Source organism: Motacilla alba, chromosome 20 (genome assembly GCF_015832195.1).
Source record: "Motacilla alba alba isolate MOTALB_02 chromosome 20, Motacilla_alba_V1.0_pri, whole genome shotgun sequence".
NCBI classification, from domain to species: Eukaryota; Metazoa; Chordata; class Aves; order Passeriformes; family Motacillidae; genus Motacilla; species Motacilla alba.
The window spans coordinates 9,546,214-9,572,507 of NC_052035.1; the positions used below are offsets into that span (position 1 = coordinate 9,546,214).

General features: G+C 42.5%; 1 protein-coding gene across 8 annotated transcripts; it reads right to left on the reverse strand.

The window, feature by feature from the left end:
• Positions 1-5,888: 5,888 nt before the first annotated feature.
• On the reverse strand, positions 5,889-26,294 carry ARFGAP1 (ADP ribosylation factor GTPase activating protein 1). 8 transcript variants are annotated; one of them, XM_038158989.1, is made up of 15 exons: positions 26,157-26,294; positions 25,818-25,938; positions 22,307-22,370; positions 21,332-21,441; positions 20,180-20,351; positions 19,157-19,257; positions 18,399-18,485; positions 17,801-17,897; positions 16,388-16,444; positions 16,203-16,235; positions 14,994-15,023; positions 13,156-13,212; positions 11,809-11,868; positions 10,647-10,723; positions 5,889-10,173 (listed from the first exon to the last, which is right to left on the reverse strand). In XM_038158989.1, the coding sequence occupies exons 3-15, from the start codon at positions 22,364-22,366 to the stop codon at positions 9,846-9,848; spliced, it is 1,269 nt and encodes a 422-aa protein (XP_038014917.1). In that variant the 5' UTR covers positions 22,367-22,370; positions 25,818-25,938; positions 26,157-26,294; the 3' UTR covers positions 5,889-9,845. The 8 variants fall into 8 exon arrangements, with proteins under 8 accessions (XP_038014917.1, XP_038014918.1, XP_038014919.1 ...); XM_038158990.1 differs by lacking the exon at positions 14,994-15,023; XM_038158991.1 differs by lacking the exon at positions 11,809-11,868 and having other exon boundaries at positions 10,647-10,717.

Here is a 26,294-nt window from a genome sequence, read left to right on the forward strand (position 1 = left end):
AATCCCTGTGCTCACAGCACCGAGCTCTTATTTAACCTCAGCAGTGTCCTTCGCAGATCTGAGCTTTCCCCCAAAGTGTTTTGTTCCCTTTTTTGAAGGGAATGTAGGGAATACACCCAGCAAGCTGCTGCTAACTCCACCCTGGAGGTGACAGAATTTCAGGGCTGGGAAAAACAATCCCTAAATATGTCTCCCTCACCCCCCATCCATGGAGGGATTCATTAGATTGAATCAGTTATCAGCTCGATCTACAGATGAAAAGTGCTTTCCCCAGCATGGCTTTGGAGTCAATCTCCAATGAATGTGCAGAGTTCCTTCACCTAGGTCTCCCCTCCAGAGGAGCTGCAGTGTCTGAATTTTGTTTCAATAGCTTAGGAAGTAGTTTGACTCATTAAGTGTTCAGTAAAGATAGAGGCACCTCTGGGTACAGCCAAATATCTTTGTTTTCAGCTCCCAACTTTGTTACATCAAATAGAAGGTTCAGCACTCTGATTTTTTTGTTTCCTTCTTTTTTCCCTAGCAGGGCTGAGGAAAAGACAGGAAGAAATCAGATGAGTTTGTTTTGAAAAGCTGTAAAAAGAGAAAAAACCTGTTTGTTAATCTTGCCAGGAGTGAGCACGGAGGACACCGGGAGCTGTCACAGCCGTCCTTGTCACTGGCTGCAAAGCTTGCCTTAGTCCTTTGCCTAAATTTTGTCCTCTCTATGGCAATTCAGGTCTGCATTCCAAGCAGAGAGCTGGAGAAATCTACCGTGCAGGGGAGCGGTCTGGCAAGATCAGGTGCAGATTTTTCCTGCTCTGAGCTGGCACATCCGATGCCAGCAGGCTGCAGCTGGCAGCCAGCCAGCGCTGCTCGCCCCACACACCAAATTTGATTTCGCTTCAACAAAAGAAAACCCTAAAAAAAACTTTAAAAGGATTTCACTGCCAACATCAACACAATAAAATCCCTGATTTGATTTGATAAAATCCCTTCCCCAGGCCAGCTGCCACGCAGAGCATTTCCCTGGCGGTAAGTCCTTGTCCCCAGCAAGGTGTGCTCACCTGGGCTGCAGCCCAGAGCTGGGCTGGCAGCAGAGTGCCCGGCATTGTTTGGGAGCCAGGCCCTCCCTGCTGCTTCGGGAAAAGTTGTTTCTATTCCAGTAAATGTCACAGGCCACCCCCGGGGCTATTTGTGCTTAACTCATTGGTGTCCGGGCCACAGCAACACCGGAGGCCACCTGGCAACAACCCCCTCCACTTGGAGCAGCACATCAGCAGTTCTGGGGGCATCTTGCACGGAGATCCTTCATCCACAACCGCCAGGGAATGGTCCTGCAGCCACTAAAGCCAGCCTGGAGGTTGCTGTGCACCAGGGAAGCACATTGCACCCTGGAGAATCCTGCACTCCTGGGCTGGAGGCTTCGAGTGGACAGCAATGCTCTCAGAGAAAAGTGGAAGATTTATTTCCATCTAGTGGCAGAAAATGAACATGGTATTCAGCAATTTCTCATTACTCAGTTATAAATCTGAGCTGGAACTCTCCTGCCATTGAGTGTCCTTCATTTTGTTCCTGAAAAAAAAATTTGGATGTTTGAGCAATATGTTGCATATTTCCACAGAAAACAGAGGCTGCTAACCCGAAGCAATCGAATGCAAGCCAAAATAATTTAGTTGGCTTCAAAGTAACAAATAGGGGCATCTTTGTTGCCCTTAAAATTGTAAACAAATACAGCTCAGTCCTGGTTTTCCAGAACTACAAGAAATAGAACTTCAGCTTGGAAAACAAACAAACAAACAAACAAACAGCACTGAAAAATTAAATTCTCCCATGATTGCATTGCTTTGGGACCTGCAGCTTCAATGAAATCACCACCAAGTACTCACCTTCTGTATGAACTAATAAAAGTTTTCATTGGGAAAAAAAGAAAACCAACAAAGAAAGAATGACAACAAAAGAAATGCTCTTACACAACAAGACACAAGACACGGAACTTTGTCACCTCCACTTCCCCATTCCTCAACATGAGAAGAAAGATCTCAAACAGTGCATAGTCCTCACCTTTTAGCTCCCATACCAGAGTGTGGGTGTGAGACTTCAAAGCAGGGCAGAGGAGTTTAATTCCCCCTGTTCACCCCCAGGGTGAGGCTCTTCAGTGTGTTTTCACAGGTCAGGTGTTGCAGACCACTGGGACGGGGACACAGAGACTTCCTTGTCCCTGCTCTGGGACATCTCTGGGAGGCACCTTTGCTGCTCCAGCTCCACAGAAACCTCTCAGGACTCAAGGATCACGGAGGTCTTTTCCAGCCCAAATGATTCTATGATTCAGGGAGCTGCAGACTGCAGAGCAGCACTCAGAGCTCCCCAGCATGGTCTGAGCACCCTGACCTGGGTCAGGGCCATGCCGTGGCCAAATCTAGACCCACATTTCTCTCAGGCTTCAGAGGTGGGAAAGTCTGCAGTCTCCTGCTGTGATGGGAGTGTGCTAATTACACATTACAATTAGCCTGGACTGAACACAGCCAAAGGAGCCACTCCTGGCAGGGGAAGTGGAATCCTATCATGGTCCATTAAAAAGAGCTGTTGGCTCTTGGGGGGAGCAGTGAGAGACCGCCCTGTCCCAGCTCTGCACCACCAGTCTGCTCTTCCTCTTCATAAAGAAAGGGCTTACAGCGGTTTAACAGCAAGGGCCAGGACACCAGGGTCACAAAAAGCCTAGATATTTGGTATTTGTTACAGCCCAAGCTTTAAACTGCCTCCATCCAGCCTGGTGCACTCTCCAGTGAGATGGGAGAGCTGGAATCCCAAGGCAGTAACTAAAATCAAAGGAGTACCTGTGTGTGGGGTTGCAGGACAGGAATTTGCCCCACGGTTGCTTAATGGAGCATGAAAGTCCCAGGCAGAGGAGAGGATGGGGCTGTGGATAACAGATCCATGAGCAGGAACACATTTCCAACCCTGCTTCCAGCTATCCAAAGGTCCCCTCAGAGCCACCCATGGCCAGTGACACAATCTCCTGTGAGGAAGGAAGGTGAAGTAACTAGTGAAGATCTGCCATCAGCTCTGAAAGGAGCATCTTCACAGAATCATAAAATTACTTCTGGGTGGAAAGGACCTTCAAGGTCATCTAGTTCCAACCTCTGCTCTGTGGGCAGGGACGCCCTCACTGGATCATGATTATCTGTGTGAGCTGGTGTTGCCCCAATTCTTCCTCAAGCCCAGTGCAAGAGAGGGTTTGGGTGGCCTTTAGCAGATGGTAAAAGTCCTTCACAGCCACCATCAGAGAGAGGACAGGCATTTAACAGGCATGGGAATGGGGGAGTCTATTCTGCAGAGGTTTATTTGACAAGCTGGGATCTCACCAGCAGCCTAGATTACACAAGGAGTATTTATTCCACTTCTCTGATATGCTTTTTGCTCCCTCCCAAGGTCTGGGACAAGCTTAGAGACACACCTTTGTGTGGGCAAGAAGCTTAAGAGAGTTGCAGCAGCCTCAGCTTCAGATTCTATCTCTTCCTGCCAGTCCTGCAGTAACACTGGGCAGCTTGACCTGACTGGTGAAGCCCTGTCTGGGCAGACTAGGTTTGTAATTCAAGTCCAGTGCATTGAGCTGCTCCCCAAAGGTGACAGCTGATGGCTGGAGTCAATAGGCAATTTGTGAACACAGAATTGAAATCGCAATTCCCTCTTAAAGGGTATCAAGCTTCAATACAACAACACACAGAAGAGGTTCTGTAAGGAGGAAAACTCCTAGTTTGACCTTGATCTCAACAGCCTTTATATAGGCTGGCACATCAATTTACATATATTAACCATCCATGTCAGCAGAGTAGGGAAAAAAATGTATATACAAGTGGTTTTTGCCCTAGGTAGTAAAACACCATTCCATTGAAAGCAAGATGAGCAATCCAGTGCAGAACTGCTGATAGCAAGCACTTCTCAATCAGAATTGGTGATTTTTTTTCATAAAAGACACACTCCAGCCTTTCTGCCTTTCCTGGCAGAAGCTGATGTGTCTATTGTAAAATTCACCAGCATCAGCGACGCTGAGCAGCCTCGCCAAGGGAGCACACTTTGGCAGGGCTTAGAGGGACAGACAAGAACTGGTTTCCAAAGTGTGCAGAGCTGATAGCACTGGATTTTCCTGCTTGAGCAGCAGTCACGATCCTGGTGAGGTACAACATGACTGTTCTTGGCAGTCCTTGCAGCCAGCCCTGCCAGAGACTAGGTTTCTCCCACTTGTTCTCAGCAACTGTAAGTACAAGGAGGCTTCTCCTAGGAGATTTTTTTCTGTATTTCTTTCATCTCTTTTGTTTTTAGCCAGTTTAAACGTTGCCATCAGGGCAGTATTGGTGAAATTCAGATTGGAGGCAAAGCAGCATTTGAGGATAAAAAACCAGGGTGGTTTCATCTCACCTAAAGCAAACGTCAGCACCTTGCTCAGAGGAGGAGCTGACCTTTCTTTTCCTGCCTTCCTGAGGAGAGGCAGCTTCTTGCTGACAGAGCACAAATGGCTGGAGCTGACACAGCCAGGCAGCCTCTCTTGGCCTCCTGCAAATCAGTGACTGAACAGCCAGGAATGATCACACTGCAGGTCTGCCAGAGCTGCAGGGTTTACAGCTTCCCACAGGACAACACAGCTCCATCTCGTTTTCCTCACAGGATTTTCAGTTTTCACCCCATGACTGCATCCTGCAAACCTCTGCCAAAGCAGCGGGCAGGTGCAGAGCCTCAGGGGGGTGCCTGTGGAGTTTGGGGGGTGATGGTGAAGCTCCTGAGCCCAAAGCCTGCTGCAGATGGCTCCTGTGGACAAATCTTCTGGAACAGGAGGAGAGCACGAGGAGGGAAACCAGGACACATCCCCAGTGCCTGCCTGCACACCTCAGAGGGCACGAGTGTTTGCTTGTGTGGAGTGAGTGAGCTGTGAGCCCCAGAGTCACCTCCTGAGCCTGCATCTGCCTTGGAGAACCCCTACACAGATCAACAACGGCAGGAAGCTCCAGCTGGACCTGCTGCTGGTTCTGGGGTCAGAGCACAGAGTGGGACGTGGCAATGCAGCAGTGACCTGTCCTCCCTCAAGTCCAAGCCTTTCGTCTTCTGGTCTCAGTGTTTTCTGGTCTAGATTTCCCTTTTTCTATCAGCTTTCACTGACTGTGCTCAGTCTGAAACCCAGAATACACATCACTGCTTCCTTGGTGTTTTGTTTTTAGGTCATTAACTCTGGATGTTGTCAGAATAAAGGGCCCGAATCCTCTCTCCAGAACCAGCATGTCCTGTTTACTTCCCATGTGAAAACTTTGCACCCCACACAGCAGCCCTTAGAGGAAGAATGGACACAGCCTGTCCGTGGAATATTACCAGCGATGTTATAAAACACAAATGGCCATTTCTTTGGGTAAAAATCAGTAAAATTACCTCCACACAGCAAGCAGGATTCAGTCCTGCTGACCAAGAACATAATAGATTTTTAAATTTGCACAAAGTGCAGTCATCTGGAGTATTCACGTGGCCGTTTGACTCATGGAGGAGACTGCAATCTGAATGTGGAACCCCACCACAGCTGAAGGATTTGGCAGAGGCCTCTCTTCTTTCAGGAAAACTGCTTTACAAGTTACCTTCTTCTGCTGTAATAATTGCCTCTGTAGACAAGCTAATAAAAATTTCAGAGTACATACATTTATCTGCACTTTAATTTCTATTTATAGTTCTCCTTAAATAAGGAGGCAAACAATGTTTACAAACTGCTCCTAAGTAAGAGTTTGAAGTTAGACTGTGAAACTCCAATGAAATACAAAGATGTTTTTAGCACTATTAATGTTGGCAGCTTCCTTTCTCCTTTGTTACTGGCAGGGAAGAACAGCTCTGGGTTGAAAATTACCTGAAGTCTCCTGAAAAAGGGCTGACCACCGTTCTGCTCCAGATCTCTTTGCTTTATTATAATACTCTTTAAAAGATGACACTGCAGTTCAAGTCCAGAACCACTCTACAGAACAATGAATAGTGTTCACTGAAATCGCCATTCCTGTGAACTTCACAAAAAAACACAGCAGGAAAATTAAAGATACAGTACTCCAGACTGACCAAGTTTCTGCTGGCATGGAAATGAAAGAGGGTTCTGCAGCTAGAGGCCACTCAGCCATTAGGATCAAACTCTAATAATGGCCATGGAAATGTTTCTTGATTTCTGTTTAAATCACTGATTGCTCAAACCATTACCTGGGTCACTGAAATTTAGTATTTCAGCCAGAATAAGCTAAGAACTGAAATACTTGTGTAGACTGCTATTCTCCAAGAGGACCACTGTATCTTTAAATGTATCCTGGATTAAACAAAGGTTTTATCTACACTTGTTAAATTATTGCACAGACCATTACACTGACAAGTACATTATGAACCCATGGAATGTTACAGTCTGGCCTGGAAAATAAAAGCAGCAGCATTATCCTTGAGGTCTCAACCATGAGGGAGAGCTGGCCAAGCACTTCTTGAATTGAACTAATTATTAATAGATTTCAAGACACAAACAGAACATTTTAAAATAATCCTCAACTCCCAGGATTGTGTTTGGGAGCACTCTCCAAGACTTTCACTGCTTTGCAAGTGGCACTTAGTTCAATTTCTTGACATTGTTCTTGTATCAGACTACCTGCAGGAATCCAGCTGCTCTGTATTTTCCAAAGCTGAAGCCATACAAAGAAATAAATCTTGAGTCACCAGGGGATTTGAACCAGCCATTGCAATGTCCAGTTGGTGCAGCAATTTCGCCTCCTGCACATCTCCTGGCAGTTTGCTTGTACGACTTAAACCCGTGACTCAGGAAGTGGGATGAAAGGGAGCAGAGCCCTGGTCACCCTGGCACAGGCAGAGCCCACGGTGCCCCCACAGCTGCCACACCACACGCTCAGATTCCTGGCTGGATCCTCCCTCAGCCAGGCAGCCTCAGCTCCAGCAGCCTGCACCCAACGCCTCTGCTCCTCATCAGGCCAAAAGGGGAGGATTTGGGGAGAGGAGGAATTAAAAAACAAAAAAAGTCTGATTCATACATAAACACTTGTTCTGCACATGCAACTTGATGGGGTTTTCTTCACAGTGCAGAAACCTCCCAGCCACCTACTCTGAAAAAAATAAAACTGAATAAAACAGTTGATGTGCAAAAAAAAAGAAAATGCCTTTGTTTTGTCTGCTCCTCTAGAAGGCATGATCACACATTCAGGCTCAGACAAGTCATTGAAAAATGCCCATTTGCCCATCAAACTGACCAGTTGGCACACTGGTTTTGTGTCTGCAGTTACACCTTGTGCCATTATATTGGTTTATTTGGATCTTCAGTAACATCTTTCTGCCAGTTGTAGCATTTTGTTGCTTCCCTACAACACTGCAGAAAGAGAGATGGCAACTGTTCTGTCCCTGTCTCCTCAGCTGGAGGAAAAATCCTAACCCAAAGCTTCTGCTTGAGCAGGGCTCTAGCTGTTTGATTTAGAACATAAAAGTTTCAAAAGCTACAAAAATCAAATCAGAAGAACAAACAAATGGCTCATGCCAATCGTGGCTGCAAGTGATACATAAATAAACCACTTTTGTCCCAGGCAAAGCTCAGAGCTGAGGAGAACATGCACACACACATCACAATACCACTGACTGAGTGGACTGAAATGAAGGTTCTCCTGTCACAAGCCATTTCAGGAGGTTTATGAAAGAGCAACTGTAATAAACTTGTACAGAAGAAGCTGAATCAGCTTCAAACTGGCGAGCAGACCCGTTGACAAGGAGGCAACAGAGGTGTAAGCATAAAAAAACAAAGTTGTGTTTGACATGCAGCTAAGCTATGACAAAGTTATACTTGGAACTGGAGGAAAAGTAGAAAAAAATCCTTGTTTTAGTCAGGCTGTGAACTGCTGCCAATGGTACCATGAGCAGCATTGCAAACAGAGAGCTCTCGTGCCTTTTGGTCACAGGGTCTGTGACAGCAGGGACACCTTGAGAATGGCTCAGCATGGAGCAGCACTTGGGTCTGAGCAGCTCTGGGTCCTGCTGCAGAGGCTGGGAGACCATGAGCTTCAGACCACGCTCTCAGGAGAGGCAAGGGGGAAAAAAGAAATCCCAACTATCACAAAACAGGGTGAGAGAAGACTGAAAAAACATTCTGTTCACCATCTGAAAGATCCTAGGAATAGAAACACAGACTCAGGCTGTAAACTGAGCTACTTCTACTCAGACTTAAGCCTTTAAAATCTGCTACTTATGAGGAAATTAATTTTATTTCCTTTTTAAACTGTTGATATTACTATCTGCTCAAAAATTCTGTGAGGAGTAAAAGTGGAGTGTTACTGAAGGTAATTTTGACACTTTTGGTTAGTTGTTGAACAAATTAACCAGTTTTTAAAAGAAAAGGCGTTTTAGGCATGTAATAGGATCTACGGGATTCACAGAAAGAACTCCATGCTGGAAAAGCAGACCACAGAGAACATAATGATTTGAGTTTTCAAGTGAGCTGATTGTTTTCGTGTTGAGGGTACATTCACAACCATCCCCCAAAATAAAATGGGATACCTACGATACCACTGATGTTAAAAGTTACAATTCTTCTCTAGAAGTTATGGTTTGTGTCATGCAAAGAGATTTGTTGGGTCAAAACTGACACATAACTGAATCTCCTGTTCCAGTCCTTAATGCTGACAAAGAGTTTCTCATGTTTCCAAAATAGTGTTTCTTTAACAAGATCCAGGAAAAAAATGTGGAGAAATATATGACAGAAACAGAGATACAGCTTGACACACTAAAGAACCGTGTGGAAAACAACTGCTCAAATTAAATTTTACTATTAAATCCAGACATCTACTCATCATGAAAGGGGATTGCTGCCAAGCTTTTTCCTCGATGTTCTTGTATTTTCCACCCATTTTTTTCTTGCTGGAGTCTTCTTTGTAATTATTTTTTTCGCTGCCAGGTTGCCAAACAGATGTCCAGAAGGACATAAGCAGCAGAAAGACTTCATTTTTTAACAGCATTGATAAAATACTACACAGGTAGAAGGAAGAAAGAGAAAAAAGAGAGTACATAAAATACTCAAACTGGGGCAAGGGTATAGGTGAGGAAGGAAAACACCACAGCTTTGCTTTTCTGTGTAGCAGAAACTACAGTTGAGTGCAAACTCAATCCATTGAGTGAGGTGGGCAAATAAAGCCATTCTGGATATCCCTTGAGAGCTCAGGTCAAACCTGTAAGTTTACACAAATTATTATCTAGCTCTAGATACCTTCTGAATTCTAAAGGAGAAAAATAAGTTTTCAACTACTAAAAAAAAAATGTCACAATGTTTAAAAACAAAACTCCAATAAAAAATATGTTAAAGACCATCTTGAATTGCCAGACCTCCTGGAGTCAGAGCAATCCATAAGGCATTGGAACTCGATGTATCCAACTGCAGCTTGCCCAGTTAATGGCTGTCTTTCCAAGTCACACCCTGTCCTTTGTTTGCATTAAACATCCCAAATCTCAAATTAGATGAGGACTGGATGAACACCTATTAACCTACACATGCAAGGTTGTGCCATGGAAGTGTCCTTGCACTGATTTCTTTCCTTTAACATTTGTGTTAAGAAAATTGCTGTAGCCAGCTCCAATAGTGCAAGGAGAATATACTTATCACTATCCTTAAAAAAGGGAGAGCCACCTTTATGTAAGAAAAGATTCAGATGCTACTTTTTTTTTCCCTATACTGGGGTAGAAGGAAGGAGAATGAATGGGAAGCACAAACAGATCAGAAAGGTCAGCCATGATACTCCAGGTGTGTGTAAAACTTCCTCCCCTCCATCAACCAGCACAGCCTCCCTTTCCCAGCTGTGCAGAGCAGGGTTAACACAGTTCTAAAAGTCATCCCATGCATTTTTTGTTGCCTTAGGAGGTTTTCTGGTCTTGCTCTCCCCTCCTGTGTTCTCCCAGTTGGTCTCCCAGTTTTCCCAGCTGTCGCTGTTACTGTTCTTGTTGGAGACTGTGCCTGAGCCCCACACGTCCCAGCTATCCGAGCTCTTCTTCTCTGTGGAATTGTCCACATAGGTCCAGCTCTCACTGCTTGGAGATTTATGAGCTTTTGGTGCATCTGAGTTGCCAAAGGTCTCCCAGAAGCTTTGATCTACAGCATTGTTCTGGTAGCCCTCCCCTCCACTGTTCTGGTAGCTGTCTCCCTCAGCTGGTCTTTTGGGGGATGGGGGGGAAAGGAAGGTAGAAATAAATTAGTTATGCCAGACATAACAGTAAAAATAAATGACCCCAAAGAAAACCATCATTTTACTGCTCTTTGCTTAAAAAAACCTTGATGGTAAAGGAAGAACTAAATATTGCTCCAAATGACATAAGCTTGTTGTCTAATTCACAGATTTTGTTAAGAGATTTAACAAGCCCAGGGAAAGGGCTTGGAGTTTGTTTTGGAGTTTGCATTCGGAGTAAGTTTTACACCAAAATATGTACACTGCTTTGTTCTCAGTTTAAAAACAGTTATAAACATAAAGTTATACTGAATTCCTGCCTATTACATAGAGGAGGACTATCAGCAAAGACAGACTAAGTTCTTAATACTGAAAAATTACCTTTCACTACTATACTACAGAAAATGTACAGGAGATAAAATTATATGTTCAAAGAGATAGAAAGCAAGAACAAAATATTACCTGTCAGAATTATCATCTGCTTTGCCTGAAAAGAAAGTAGTGACATCTCTCCATCCCTTACTCCCAACTCCCTGAACCTAGAGAAAAAAAAAAAGACACTCCATTCATTTGGACTGAAGCAACACCCCTGCCAAGTCCAACAGCAAAAGCCAGAACAAATTCCTCCACTTGTTCCCATAAATCAAACACATTTAACTCGGAGCTCATTAATGTTTGTGATGGGCAGTCACATGGTGGATGTAAAGAACATGCACTTGGCAGCACTGTGCTGCTGGAAGAGGTGGGAAGTAGGTCAGCTTTAGCTTTTTCACCCATTGTAACATCCTTTGAATCCTCTCCTAGACTTCCTTGACAAAAGTACTGCAATTACTCCTTACATAAAATTAAAATTAAACTTAATGAAAGCACTGATGTTTTATGATTAATGTAACTTGTATTTATATTTCTACTGCTCTACACAGCTACTTTCACTCTGTTTCAGCATTATTTCACTACTCACGTAAAACAGTGAGTTCTAGAATTGGATTAGACATACAACTTCTGAAGTGACACCATGGAAGGTACTATTCTGAGATGGACAGGGAGGCTGAATCCCAGAATTCAGCCTGAGAGTTGCCAGGCTCTAAACAGAACAGGTAACATAATTTATTTTATTTTATTCAAACAGTACCGAAACCTAAGACACTGAGCTGCTCCATGGGAGAGTTTCCAGGGCTGACTTTCCCAGTGCTAGCAGACACATACTCCTGGGTAACACCATGCAAGTTACCCCAGCAGGTGTTAGTTTGTGCAGGATTTCTGTGCTTGGCAGCCTCAGACACACTTACCACGTCACCGAGAGCAGCGGAAGGCAAAGGAGAAAGGTGCAGAGCATTAGCAGGTTTCACTGTACCAGTGGAACACAAGCTGTCTCCATATTCCCTCACAGGTTTTCTCTGCTGTTTATAACCACCCCATGTCCTCATTCTGCTAAGAGGACATGGGGTGCAGCTTTAAACACCCCAACAGAAGTGCTGCCCACTGAAAATTCCACTTTGCAAATTTCTCTACTCAACACAAGCACAGACCAAAGCTGCACTGGGGTTTTGTATTATTTTTATGAGAATATGGAGACTGGCTTGACTTGTTCGGCCTCCTTAAAGCCAGGCAGGCCACCTCATACCTTGCTGGCCAATTGTGATACCCCCGTGGTGACCTCCTCAAATATTTTCCCCTCTTTCACCTATGTGGACCAAAGTATTGGTAATTAGTCATAAAACAAAGTATTACTGAAACCTTCAGACAAGCTCATTTGTGCTTAACAGCTAAAACATCAAGAAACCCAACTCCAAACTGAATCAAAACAGATTTAAGCCAAAACGAACTAAGTTAAGAAAATTATATATAAAGTCTGTTCATCTATAGTGGAGTGAAGCTCAGTCCTTCGAGTTTATGGGAATTTTCTGTGGCTAAAAACCCAGTTTGAGGAAGGTATCACACCCAGTTTGAGAAAGGTATCATTTAAACACAGTTCAGGTATCATTACACTGCTGAGCAAGAAAACACAAGTATAAAAAACATCTGCAGACATGAAGCTTTATCAATATATTCCACTGCATACAAAGACTGTGCATAGAAATGTAGCAGATCCCTTTTATTCTCTATCTTTTATAGATGCTTATTTAAATATTAAAAGGGCTTTGAATTTTGGTGGAACACAATACAACACGTACCTTTCACCACTTAATAAATGGCAGTTGTTCCAAAGCAAGTGACTTTGTGTAATCATTTCTATTACTTTCAGAAAGTAACACTTATTTAGAACTAACAGCACAACATCCTATGGGAAATGGATCTCTTTTTTTTTAAACACAAAATGCATAATTTCTCATTAAATTGTCCTACAAAATAGAAATGCACCCTAAAATATAACCCTGAAAATAATGCATCTAAGCCCTAATGAAATAAGCTGTGGATAATTCTAGAGAACAGAAAACCAATTAGAGTCTTCTCCTGTGGTTTTAAATGCCATGTAAAGAATGGCAAATTAATAAAGGTAATGGAAGAGGAATTAGTTTGCAGTATGATTAAAACATTCTCTTCAAATGACTCAAAGATGTTTGACTGTATTAAAATAAAGCTGGCAGGTAGGTAAAACACTAGGAACTTAACACTCCAAGATACAACTACTAATAGATACAAATATATATATATAAAAACAACTGATTTTATATCCATTTAGGGTGCATTTTCCCCCTGTTCCATCTTCCATTATTGAAAGCATGAAATCTATAAAATGGTACCTAACAAGAGAGAATGTGACAGACTCTGGAGGACAGGAGAGAGGTAGGTGGACGGAGTTTACCCTCATTAACATTTCTCTGGTAAGAGCCTAACTTGGAGTTGTTTGATGTCTCATATTTACAGAAAGATTCCCTGAGAACCTGGGCAGCTGTGGCAGCAGGAATCAACCACTCCCTGAGTGAGTACAAGCATTTTTCTGCAAGCCATTTACTAGATCCAAAGTTACCTTTTCCTGTGCAGGTTTGAGAACATTTTCATTTAATGTCTGACCTAACTCTGATGCCTATTTAAAAGCAAAACAAAAACAAAGTCAGTTATAATTTCTTTAAAAAAAAAAAACCCAATAAAAACCCACAGCCAACAACTTCGGCAGGGTCATTTCTCAGCAGTATCTCCAAAAGCACAAGAAGCCTTTAGCTTTGATCCATACAAGCAGAATGAGCTGAAAAGCACACACAGCAAAGTGCTGCAGGAGACATTAAAAGACAATAAATTAAAATCAGATACACATGGCAATAGATGCCCAGAGCCCAAGCAAAGTCTGACCTTGCACTGGAAGCAGAAGCAATGGTGCAACCAGCAATAGTTTGGAGGATGGGCCCCTTGCTAATGCCTGCAGGTGAATATTTGGAAGAACTGTCCTCATCTCCCCTTTTTTTTCTATAATAATTAAATTACTCATAGAAGTAGATCTTTTTGGCTGATCTCTCCCAATTTCTCTGTCTTGTAGTGCTCCAATTATCATCTGTCAGTAGGAGTCCAAGTGTTTCTGAGCAATACACAAAAGCCAAGGCTGTGACAGAAGATTTTTGTTATTTTCTTTAAAGCTCCAGGTTTGCAGGGAGAAAAAACAACGAACTGCAGAAATCTGTTGCAATCCAGAACAAGATGCACAAGGATATTGTACTTTAGAGGCAGCTTACAAAAATGTAAGTCCACAGTCCAAGTCCCAAAATTACTTTCCTAAGGCAAAGCTGACAAGGACAGCAGGTTTAGAAGAGTCTGAAATCATTCCTTACCCTACTACTGGGATAAGCCTTTGACAGATTTAAACTTTCTTCAGAATTGCCACATCATACTGAGTGCCCCCAGAATTACCCTGGTTAATCCAAAAGGGCCAATATGACAAGAATTAAGTTTGATTTCCTAAGGGTTTATATTTGATGACTATCATTGCCCAGGGTGTGAGCCTTCACTCATGTTCTTCCTGGGAATGGAGCATCTTCAACATCTTTCCTCCACACACTCCCAGGTGTCTAAGAAGCCTTTCCCTAAGCCACAGCATTCCCAGGATCTCCCCTTTTTCCAGCCATTAGCTCCACCCCTTCTACTCCTTACAGGATAAAAATTCTTTGAGAAGCAAAGGCAAAAGGAAATTCTACTTCCACCTAGTGAGAAACATGAACGAAAATTACAAAGGGCTTTTTACCTTTGGAAGTGAGGCTACAAAGTGTTTAAGAAAAACAACAAGGGGGTGTTCTCACATTTGAAAAACCCTCAGGAGTCTACTGAGCCCAACAAAGTGTTTGTTTGACAATAAAGAGTGTAACACACCCACACTAACAGCTCAGGTGTCCAAGGAGAGCGACTGCTAGAATTAGGAAGAATTCTTATCTGATCTCTTACATAACTTTGTAAATGTGGAATGGAAAGATTTGGGTACAACTATATTTTCACCTAAATCACTTCATCCTTCTTTCCTATTGCTGAATTTAGGACAGCACTCTAACCACCATAACAAACATCTCATTCAAGTGTCTGCCTTCCAGCAACACCCAGCTCTTGGCACATTCCTGGGGCAGACATGCAAACAGAAATCCTGAAATCACCACAGCGTGGACAGCAGCACAGTCAGTTTTTAGACAGCGCACAGCTTGGGTATCTCTATCCAACTTGACAAATTTTAAGTAGGTTTGAAGAAATGTTACCATACAAAACACACAACATTATTCTAAACAGGTTTGATGTAAGGCAGAGAAAGAAAAGACAGCTCAGGAGCAAATGCACATATTCAGCACGAACAGACAAGGAGTCCATGCACAAGAACAGATGCGAGGGTGTTACCGGCTCTGGCTGCTGCTTGTAGCCCCAAAACTTTACCCAGAGAGCAAAAGAGAAAAGAGCAAGGAAGGTAGAAGCAGCTTTTAGCAAAAAATTGGCAGCATTTTTTCAGGCAAGTTAAGTATCATGAACCTTTTTCAACTTTTTACATCTACTGACAAGAGAAACATGAAATGTGTTTGGTCACTGGGCCCCACATAAACTTTTCACCAATGCAGTGCATCAAAAATGTGTTAAATCTGTTCTGCAAAGGGTCAGAAGTTTCAGGAACAAAATTTAACCTTCAGTAACACAGCTCAGACTGTAGAGCATCATGTTGCTGTAGTCCTTGTCAGTAGATGTGATGAGCTTTTAAACCTAATATTATAATTATTAATAATACTAAAGAAAGAGCAGCTTTTATTACAAAAGGAAAACTGCCAGAGGGAGTGAAGAGGAAGACCTGTAGAAAACTTAGCTTTTCTTAAGCCAAGCAATTTCAAAGCTTTGAAGTAGGAAGTTTGGGTGCTTTAACAAGACATTTTTGTTGCCAACATGCCCAAGTTTGGCCATTTGAAGGATTAATATCCCAGTGCATAGACTTCTCTGAACACCTATAAATATCTGCATCTCGCTCAGAACTGGGCAAATTAAGAATCACATTCTTTTATCACTTTTACATTTGAATTTAAGACTTTTCCTTGCAGACACATCTTGCATATGTCAGAGCTCTGTGTAATCAGGCTCGACTGTCTGTTTTAAACCCAGTTTGATAAATGAAACCCTTTTGTCATTGCTACTTTTTAAAACACACACAAGCTAGATGATTTATTAATAATATTGAGCAGTTCACACTTGTAACATCTTATTAGGCTTTAGCCATGGGAAGCTAGCTTGCGTTGTATTGTATCACTAAGAAAACTACTTCCAGCTAGACCACATTTAAAATTCACAGAAGTAAATCAGGGGTTTGTTAAGTTTGCAAGCTCTGCAGCCTCTCCAACACATCCAACAGGAACAAACAGCAGAGTATCCCTGTTTATCTCTTGCTTAATTTGATCACTGCAGCTGATTGCAATTCCCATGGAATTAAAAGCTAGAATTAAACACTACTGTGCACAAAGAAGGAAAAGCACACTGCTCTGCTGATGATCAAATCTAAGTCAATTGATGCAGGCAAACACATGGCACTTAAAGGCAATTAGATGGAGTAAGAGCTAAATCTATAATCACCTTTTGACTTGCTTGAGATCCAAATCTGGTAGCCTGTGAAGAGAAGCAAATACTTGCAGGTTTACCTGGAATAAACCCTTTGATTTTTAAAGACATGCATTTAGAAATGCTGCAGTGAAAAGAGAATACCCATATCACCACCTCTGGCATTCCACTGCTAACTAAACCACATTTTATTTACTTACACCCTCTTTAGCAGCTGAGGCAATTTTGCTTGCTCCAGTTGTAAAACTGCTCCATCCCTTTAAAGAGAGAAAATTGTGAGCTACATGTGAATAATAACAGCAAGTAACCAAGTGTTAATTAAAACAGTTTAGCTTAAGTCAAAATGCTCTAATACAGCTTCTCTTGTAGTTGTGAGAACTACCTGCTACTGAGAAAAAAATTAGAGCCTCTCATTTAACTGAAATATAGTAATGAACTTCCAGTATTTGTGTGAATTTGAACAAGTCGAAGTGTTTCAGATGTTACTCTGCTAAAAATATGTACAAGTGTGGGGAAAAAATCATCCCATGCAGTGGAAGGCAAATTGATCAAATTATTTTCCTGTCCAGGATGAACATCCATGCAAGGAACTCAGCCTCCCAGAAATACAGGGCTTCAGGACACACTGCAGTGTGTGTCTGTGCTCACACGAGGGCATTCCAGCCAGGACATTCAGGGAGATCCTGGACTCAAAGAATGGCTCACAGGAACAGGAACGGTGTCGCCTCCCCTTGGCTGTCTTGGCTCACCTGCAATACACTGCAGATGTGCTCACCAATCTGAACTCTCTGGCCTAAAACTGTGAGATACCTGGAAAATATTTAGCTGATCTATACCAAGCAACCTGTGGGATCACCTGGAATATGGTGATCAACCTGTTCAAGGCTCAGGCATTACCTTCCTCTAGTAAGTTCTAGTGAAATTATTTATTTACTTATTTTTAAATAACCAGTGGAACCTGGTGTGAGTATTTAGGTAGTAAGGCTCTACAGAGGGCTGTTGGCCACTAATCTTGGTAGAACACCTTACTGTATTTCCAAATGACACCAAACCCCAAATATTGCTCAGCACTGTGACTCTGCAGGCTATCAAAGCAGCAGTATGGCCCTGACTTCCTCTGACTTTATTCCCATTTTATTTCAACAATGCATCTTCCACTATCTCTACTTGAATCACGACAACTGTTCAGCCATATGCTGTTATCTCTTCACACCCTGTCACAAGGATTTCAAATGTTTTCATCACTGCTCAGGGCTTCTGGCACCCACATACACACACATTTCAGTTGTTTTCCTCAGAACATCCCTAATATGGTTAACAGATTTAGAGCTTACAGGTAATTACATTTTTTTTCCTTCAGCCCTGTTGATTATTATTTCTTAATCCATTGCTATATCCTCACTTATTTCTATGAACTGATACCAGACATAATTCTTAAGTTCTGCTCAAGTTTCTCCATTTTGCTGTTAAAGTCCACCAGTATCTTCTCCACTCTTTGAGAATACAACCAGTACTCTGCGTCTCTCCATATCCTGCAGTCTTTAGTTTCTCCTCTCCATTCATGCTAAACCAGAAGAAAACAGTAATTCAGAACGCTCCAAGCAATTCCTTACCGAGTACAAGGAGGACATGGCATTATTCAGGAAGTCATCCTCTTTTTTTGGAGGGTTTACTGTGTTCCCAAACCCCACGTAGCGATTCTCTTGGCCACTGCCACAGGAAAGGGAATAAACAGTCCTTGTATCAGCATGCAGCCATTAAAAACATTAAACAAGAACTGAAAAGCATGGAAGGATGATAATTGTTTTTGCACCTGGAAAAGAAAGTCCTGTAGCACCCAGCACCCAAAATACAAAACTACTCACTTCATAAAAACACCAAGGATCCACTGAGGAATCCTAGCACAATATAATTTCCTCTGTGCATGCTAATGTGGTCTTAATGATTCTCCAGGTTTAACAAATCACTGACATCAGAAAGCTGAGTAAATCCTAATAAAGTGACACATGAAAATGAGAAAAGGAATGAAAGAAGCTTTATACATGCCTCTGTTTAACTCAAATCAGTGTAAGGTACAACATACAATCAGAATTCCCTGGTTTGGAACCCACCACAATAATATTTGGAGTTACAAACTTTTTCTTCAATGCTCCAAACATTTTGTTATGCTAAAGAGAGAGGCATTCAGAAAGTCAGTAAATATTGCATTACCTTTGGTAGGAGCTGACATCATCATTTAACCAGTCTTCAAAAGCCTTGTCAGAAGAGGCAGTTGCAGTCTGAGATTGTCCAGCAGAACTGAAATAAAACATTGAAGAATCAAAAGCCATGTTAAGCAAAACTTACCAGCTCAGCAGTGCAGCTTAATGTATATCACCATAATACAGGTTAGAAATTGATTATTTATTTCATCTATCAAGAAGGGAACTCTAATGCAACCACTAAAAGGCATGAAGCTCTTGTTCCTTTGATTTACAACTGCTTTTGCAGTTAACTAGGATCTTTAGGGCACACAGTAACAAACACTACATGCAAAAGCAGAACAACACAATTGCTGAGGTAGAGAGCTTTGATGCTCCCCTGGTAATTAACACCAGAAGGTAAAAGTCTGTTTCTTTTTCCCTGGCATCCAATCCCAAACTGGCACAGCAGCACAGTTAAGGTGAGGATGTCACACACTACCTGCGAGTGACAAAAATGTCTAATTTCCAGTGCCTTACAAGTCAGGATAAAACAAGCATGGCTTCTTCCCTGCTCTTGCTCACTTCTCTCTGCCATGGTTTAAGGCTCAGGTGCAGGGGGTGAGAATTATTACAAAAACAAAGTCCTGCTACCTCACACTCCATAACTTCAGCTTGTTCAGACACCAGCACCAACAGGGTAACAGCAGACATGAAACCATCAGGTTTTGATGCTGTGTCTGTATCTGATGCTGTGTGTCTGTAACATTAGGTAAGCAGGGCACGTACCGGTGAGCAGAAGACAGAGACATTTTAGGCTGAGGTGGGGTCCAGTTCCTGGCAGGAGAAGTTTCAATGGACCACTCCTTGCCTTCAGCTACTGTAGCTACCTACAAGAAGCAAAATAGTGAAGAATGCCAGGTCAGAGATTTCATACAAATTATAAACTGCTTCTGTAACATGAGGACAAGTCATTTTTCCAATCTGCAGCTGGATCATGTAACTTTTTTTCACAAGAAACCAATTTTTTTTCTGACTCCCAGGTTTGATATTGAATTGAACGCTGGTTTTATTTCAGGCAACTGAAACAGAAAATCCAACAATTTCCTCAAAGAGGCAGGTTTGGTTTGAAGAGGAAAGATTGGATTAATGAAGACATGTAAGCACTAATCACAGAGTAATGGAGGAACAGAACTACATTATTGTTGTATGTTACTACATACACTAAAGATTTGATAAATCACTTTGGATAGAGCTGTACAGCTGAAGTAGTGAACTGCAGTGAACTGAGGACTGAGACAGCTCCGCTGACTAAACAGCTGCAACAAACTGCAGCACTGAAAATCAGAGCTACCTCAGCTAAATACAGAAATGAAAATTTCAATAGAAAACTCTTACAAGACTTGGGAAGAAGCACTCGAAGACCTTTAGGGTCCCAGGAGGGCAGTCCTGGACTGCCAGGTCTGAGGTACCAGACTCTCGGGATTCCCTTGGGCTAAATTAGAGAGACTTATCCAAAGTAAGGAAGTTAGTCCAGAAAAGCTCTTGCTGGCCCAAGACACTCTTTCCTAACCCCACCTTATCTCGCTGGCAGGACAACATTCCTTTTCTCTTCTGCCGATACTTGAGCCATGAACTCATTCAGGTTTACATTAACTCTTCCAGGATTTCACTCTCTCACATTCACCTTTCCAGGAACCACCACAGAGGTTCAAAAAATTGCAATTTCCCTCCTTTCAAAACCAAGTGCTTACAAAACACTTCGATATTTTTAGATCACAGGGGTGAGAACACACCTAAAACTGAGCCTACCTGATCTCTAAAGAGAGCTGCAGCTTTGCTGTTGTATTTCTCTTGCATTGTCCAGCATGGATCATAATCATCTTGAGACTCCAAGAACTGTCGGAATTTGCTGTTACCTCCCGCTTTCATTTTCTCCAGCTCAATATCCTTCCACTTGTCCATGGTTACAGAACGCACAAAACTGAAGAGCAGGTTTAAAAAAAAAATAAAATTTAGATCACAGCTTGTTATAATTTCATGCTGTAACAAGAGTGACAAAAAAAAGCTGATTACTACCCATCTCAAAAGTTGAGAGTATAAACATGTTGGAGAACACTCTCCAAGTACAGAAAGATCATCATAAGAAGGTGGGCAGATCCTCACTGAAATAAGCCATGTAATTTATTGGCATTTAAAGGAGACAGTCAACAGAAGGCAAGTGACTGAAAAAGCAGCTTCCTTCAAAGTCCAGAAATTAATCCAGCCCACTATGTAACAGAAACTTTTCCCATACTTCACTCTGTGATTTTCTTTTTCTGTCTATTATCATGCATTTTGATGGTTGGACTTGATGATCTTCAGAGGTCTTTTCCAACCTTGGCAATTCTATGATTCTATGTCCTCATGTCAGAAATTTCATCTTTTCTTCCATGCCACACAGAGAACAGTTCAAAATGCTCCTTTCCTATGCAACTTCTACTCACTAATGAGCTTCAAATCCCCCCTGGAAAAGCAGAGAATGTACTTCTGAATGGCCTCGTTGCTTTGGTGATTTCCCTCCTGGACTTCCTCTCCTTTCCTCATGTGAGTAGCTGTTCCCTGCTCTGACCCCATTACATCACACTGTGAGTCTCCAGAACCCCAAACAGTTCTTATTCCATGGACCCCCATCTCAGCTGAGCACAGTTCTTGGAAAACAACAAAAACTACTGTCTGTATTGCAAAGAAAAAAGAAATCTCCTGAACAGAATAAAGCTGGTTTTTAGACTAGTTTTATACCCAACTAGTTACAGACAAGGCACAGAGAGCAAAGCCCACTTTGTAGAGGAGCACGAAGCAAAACTGCCAGGGAAATGTTGGATTTGAGACATTCTATACATTCCAAACCAGCACATGCTGTTCACAGCCATAATGAGCCCTGAGGTAACGCAACTCAGTCCATGGTCTGTTGGAAAGGCTGACCTGAGGTGAACTCCCAAGCCTCGGTGTTTTCCTGAGCACTCCAGACAGATCCAAATTCCATAGGTCACACTCACCCACTGGGGGTTAAATGCACCACATTCAAAACAGACCTGTGACAGAAAAACAGTTACTTCTGCAATCTGTCATCACTGTCCACGGGAAGCTTTCACAGCTCAAAAAGGCAAATCATGAGAACATCACACACCAAAAATAATTTCAGAAGGAAGGGTTCTTAATGTTTGGAAACACCTTCCCTGGTATCATAAACTTCCTTCAGGTATTTATTTATGCTGCTTGGATTATAAAAATTACTGCACCAACTACCAAAAAACAGTGAGGAAATACAGACAAGCAAATGGAAATTACCATGCAAAAAGAATTCATTTTGATTTCTTGAAAGAAAGAAACCAAACTGAATTCTTGAGGTTTCCTTGGCAAAATAAAAATGCAATATTTAAAGTCTGGAACATTTTTTCAGTCACACTACAGTTTGGCAGTAAATGGCAGCAGATCTAAACAGAATTTATTCTTTAGAAATAGCTTTATTGCTCATACAATGAGCAATATTTAATGCTCATACAAGTTATGTGCAGTAACTTGTTTTATGATCAGATTCACCACTCAAGATTTAATGTACTGATATAAATAAAACTGAATCTTTCCATGGACTATCACATTTAAGGTATAATCAAGCTACTTGAAATGGACTATTTTAATTTAAGTTGTGCCCCAGACACCACTTGTTGAAAAGACTCCAGGGGTTCCAGCATTACTAGACCTTCTGAAATATTTGTGCCAAATATGCAGCAATGTATTGCAATGCATACATGAGATATCCAAATTTCTATCTTAGCATTAGTGAGCCACAGCACAAAGACAACAGCAGCTGCAGCAGACCCCAGTGTACATCTGGAGCAGGTAAAAAGCAAATGCAATTCTACTAAACTGATGTTCTAAAGATCATCATTTTCTCACATTGTTCTCATCTTGTGCTCTGACTTCCTTGAGGACTTTCCTTGTTCTTGGACTTGCCATGATTCTGCAAAGGGAGAAAAAGAAGCTAAGTCATGATTAGGGATTTGATGTTGGTAGGATGCTCAGTAGCTCACCAGCACAGCTTGGTGACAAAGAGCCTGGAATCGAAACCATTGACTCACAACCAGCTGCAGAGGACAAACAGACAAACCAAACCACCATAAACCCCACAACCTTGTTTTTCCATTTACTTTGCTCTTTTGGGGGGATTTATTCATCTTAACTGCACCAGTGCAAAGGTGTAATTCAGTCATAGATGGAAAGCGGGCAGGGGGTGATAAATACAGGAGTTCTTCTATGTCACAAGTATCAAAACAGATTCTACTGGATGCTGCTCCCAGGCCCATCCACTACCCTTCCTGAAAGCACTTCCCAACATCCATGATTTCACCAGATCACATGCACACAACTCATCAGACCTATGCAAAAAATAGCAGAAACTCTTTTCAGAGTGCAGAACATGTTGCTAAAAGAGCCCTTCAATAGATGATACAAGAACTCGTAATTTTCCAGAAATATTGAGTTTGTTTGTCAACTGAATTCTAAAAAATTAAGGCTATTATTGGGATCTTTTACACAAAATAATATTGTAATTCAACAGGCATGTCTTGCTGGCAGATCACATCATCTCACTCTCCTTTTTATGACGCAGAATACAGCAGGGAGTAGTGTCAAGCCATGGATAAAATTCACATTAAGACAAAAAATGTGATTCACGCACAGTACACAGCCTGGAAAAACCCAAAGTACAAAAGCACTCATGATTTGAAGAACTATAGTGCAGGCTGCAGCATAAGGCTGCAATTCAGATAAAAAAATAAATTCCCATTATCAACTAATAGCCTCATATTTAAATTAACTTTAAATAAATAACATCTATTCTCCCTTTTTACTTCCTCTCCATCTTATCATTTCTACTCCTGAAAACAATCTTCTAAGATGTAATAAAAGACAGAAGTCACCAAGCTGACTAGGAACAGCACCAATCACTAAATGTCAAGCTTATTGGCCAGTCAAGATGCAAAGCATAACACAGCAGGTTGGTATTTTCACCAAACACTGGTGTGAGAGGGGCAAAAATGCCTTTATGCAACTGCCACTGGTTCACTGTGTTATTTGAACAAATAATGAAAAGTCCTTAGAACATCAATAAAATTAACAAGCTCACAATAATTTTAGAAGGTAAATGATTGTTACATACAACACCCCTAGGGGATGGAGGAAGGATGTGTCTTTAATAAATAAAGGAAGGGTGTTTAAAAAGGTAAAATGCTACAGGTAACAAATATTACATTTGTATGACTGACATCAAGCTCAGGCTCTAAAGCAAAGCAGTACAAGAAATAGTTCTGTGCATCACCCACTAAGATACCATGACTCAGAAAAGAAAAAGCTCAGTGTTGAACCTACATATTGCCACTGCTAAAAGCAGAGGGTGTTTGTAGCAGAAGTCACTGCATTTTATCCAAAGCACTTATTTCTCTCTAAACATCTTGTTGACAAATGCTTAATTCTGTGGAATTTAAGGTGAAGTGCTTTCACTGATGTTCAGAATGTGACACCTTTTCAGCCTTAATTACTTTTTATTGGGCAAAACCAGGTAATTGTGATAAAAGATATTGCAAATAGTGGTGAGCAAAATCTTCCTGCCATCCTGCATTAAAATAAAACTGAGCACAGTTATTTTTATCAATAATCTAATAAAAATTGTGTAACTTTAAGAACAGGAGAATGAAAGTGTGTCAAGTGACTCCTCATATAATGAAACACGCTTTTTCCAACAACATTCCAATAACATTTGGCCTTCCTTGACTTACTCATGTGCATGTGAGCAGGGAGGGAGACAGCACTATATGCATTTGCTCATGTCCTAAATAACAACCATAAACACATTTATATGACTCCCAGTCTCTGTCTTCAATTCCACTATCTGTCCCTGGTGAGATGATAGAGAATTCTTCCTCTGCAGTACAGAAATTAGGTAAATAACTCAGCAGGAACAGCCAGCCAGACAACAGTGCACCCTCTGGGCCCTCCTCTCTGCCATTATTGCTGCTTGCTCTTTGCATGCCAATGTCTCTTCCCCAGGAATGAATTTCCCCAGCATCTTCCTGGACATTACTGACAGCTTCCAAAGCTCCTCTCTTTGGCTGGATGGTCAATCCTCTTACCCCTACCCTTCCTTTACCATTTTTCCTCCTTTTTTACAGGTTTTCAATCAGAATAAGCAACACAGGCAGTCTACATGCAGAAGCTTTCCAGTCTCAATGGCAGACAAGCACTGCTGGAGCTGAACAGGAAAACCTCTTCCCACTCCAACTCTGCACATGCCAGGAACTGTCTACAAAGCAGAGAGTTACATCCATCCTCCAACAGCCAATATCCACCCCCTTCAGGGCTTATACACAAGTTTCAGATCTGCAGCTCCAAGGTGACAGAGGAAGTAAATGCTTTTGGTTCTGCCATAACTACCTTTTTTAAAACAAAAACTGAAGGACTTTGGCCAACTGCAGTCTGAACATACACCCACTCCACATGCACCAAGTTGCCTGCCCAAACCACGTTTGTCTAGTGGGAAGGCAGAGCTTCACCCACACCATGCCATCCAAGAAAAGGAGGAGATAACTAAAGGCACTGGCTTTTCATCTTGTCCTCCTCCACCAAAGCATTTGGAAATAAAGGACAAAGTAAAAATGTCATGTCCTAAACTTTCTAATCGGTAATATCTTTAGAGGGGGATAGGTTACTTTTAATGATTTTCCCACAAAGCTTTAAGGGCTCAAATCATTATTGATTACCACCAAAAATCTGAGCCCTGGTAACTGACTGGACATATAACCACTGTACTGTTAAAGTTCCATGACTAAATACTGAAGAAAGAAGCCATCTTAAAGAAATATACATTGTTTTGATCTAGTAGAAATTGACATAAGCAGTGAAGCAAATGTTTACTTTCAGAGTAAGTTTCCATTGAAGAATAGAAATATTTTTGACAAGGATTCCAAAGTGGAAAGAGGCAGCTTCACACAGACCAATCTCACACTCTTATTTCCCAAACAATCTGCTCCCAGAACAAAAACTAGATGTACACCATATGAGTTTTCTGGTTATGAAACCTTTAGTTTGCTAAACAAGCAAAAAGGCAGAAGTGGACTAGAAGTGGAAACAATACACAACAGGACTTTGCTCCTCTGATACTGCAGCAAATTCAGAGCCAGCCCGCAAAGGGCTCTGCAATTCAGCACACGGAGAGTCAGCAGGTGACGTGGCCTGGTGACTTCATGGTCCTGAAGGCTCCCTGCGAGTCCCACCAGTGCAAAAAGGCCACAGAGGCTGAAGAAACCTTTGCAATCTCACACTGCGCCCATCGCCACGGAGCTGGCACGGTTCTCCTTCGCAAATACATCAAAGACCGGTGCATACTTGTAAAGCCGAGCGGTTTCACACTCACCCGCCTGACCCAGCAGGGCCGAGAGAAGGGCGATTCCTTCAGGCACACCTGCGCTACCCGGATCCTTGCAGCCTCCCTCAGAACATGGCCGGGTTCCGCCGAGCCCTCCGGCCTCTGCTTTCTAGGCAAGAAAATAACGCAGAAATAGCTGAAATAGCGGGCAAGGTGATGCCTCCTGCCCGCCACGCCAGCCTGGCACCCGCGCCTCGCCCGCCCTCGGGACCGTCCTGTGTGACAGCGCGGGGGCCGGGCCCGAGCGCCGCCACCTCAGCGCCGCGCTGGGGGGCACGGGCGGCCCCGGCACAGCGAGCCCCGGCGCGGGGAGCCGCAGCGACGCACCACCACCCTGAGCAATACTGCTGCCCCTGTCCGGGTCCCGGTCCCGATGCCGGTGCCGGTGCTGAAGCCGGCGCGGATCCCGGTCCCGGCCGCGGCCCGGTCCCGCCCGGCGCCGCCGACGTTGCAGGGAGCGAGGCA

What these genes read in the sequence shown, in the direction of transcription:
- ARFGAP1 (XM_038158989.1), bottom strand. Translation starts at nt 22,366, where the DNA reads ATGGCAAGTCCAAGAACAAGGAAAGTCCTCAAGGAAGTCAGAGCACAA. An exon ending in CAGCTCTCTTTAGAGATCAG is followed by an intron (nt 19,258 to 20,179) that starts GTAGGCTCAGTT and finishes TGCTTCTTGTAG; the next exon opens with GTAGCTACAGTAGCTGAAGG. An exon ending in GATGTCAGCTCCTACCAAAG is followed by an intron (nt 17,898 to 18,398) that starts GTAATGCAATAT and finishes TTCCTGTGGCAG; the next exon opens with TGGCCAAGAGAATCGCTACG.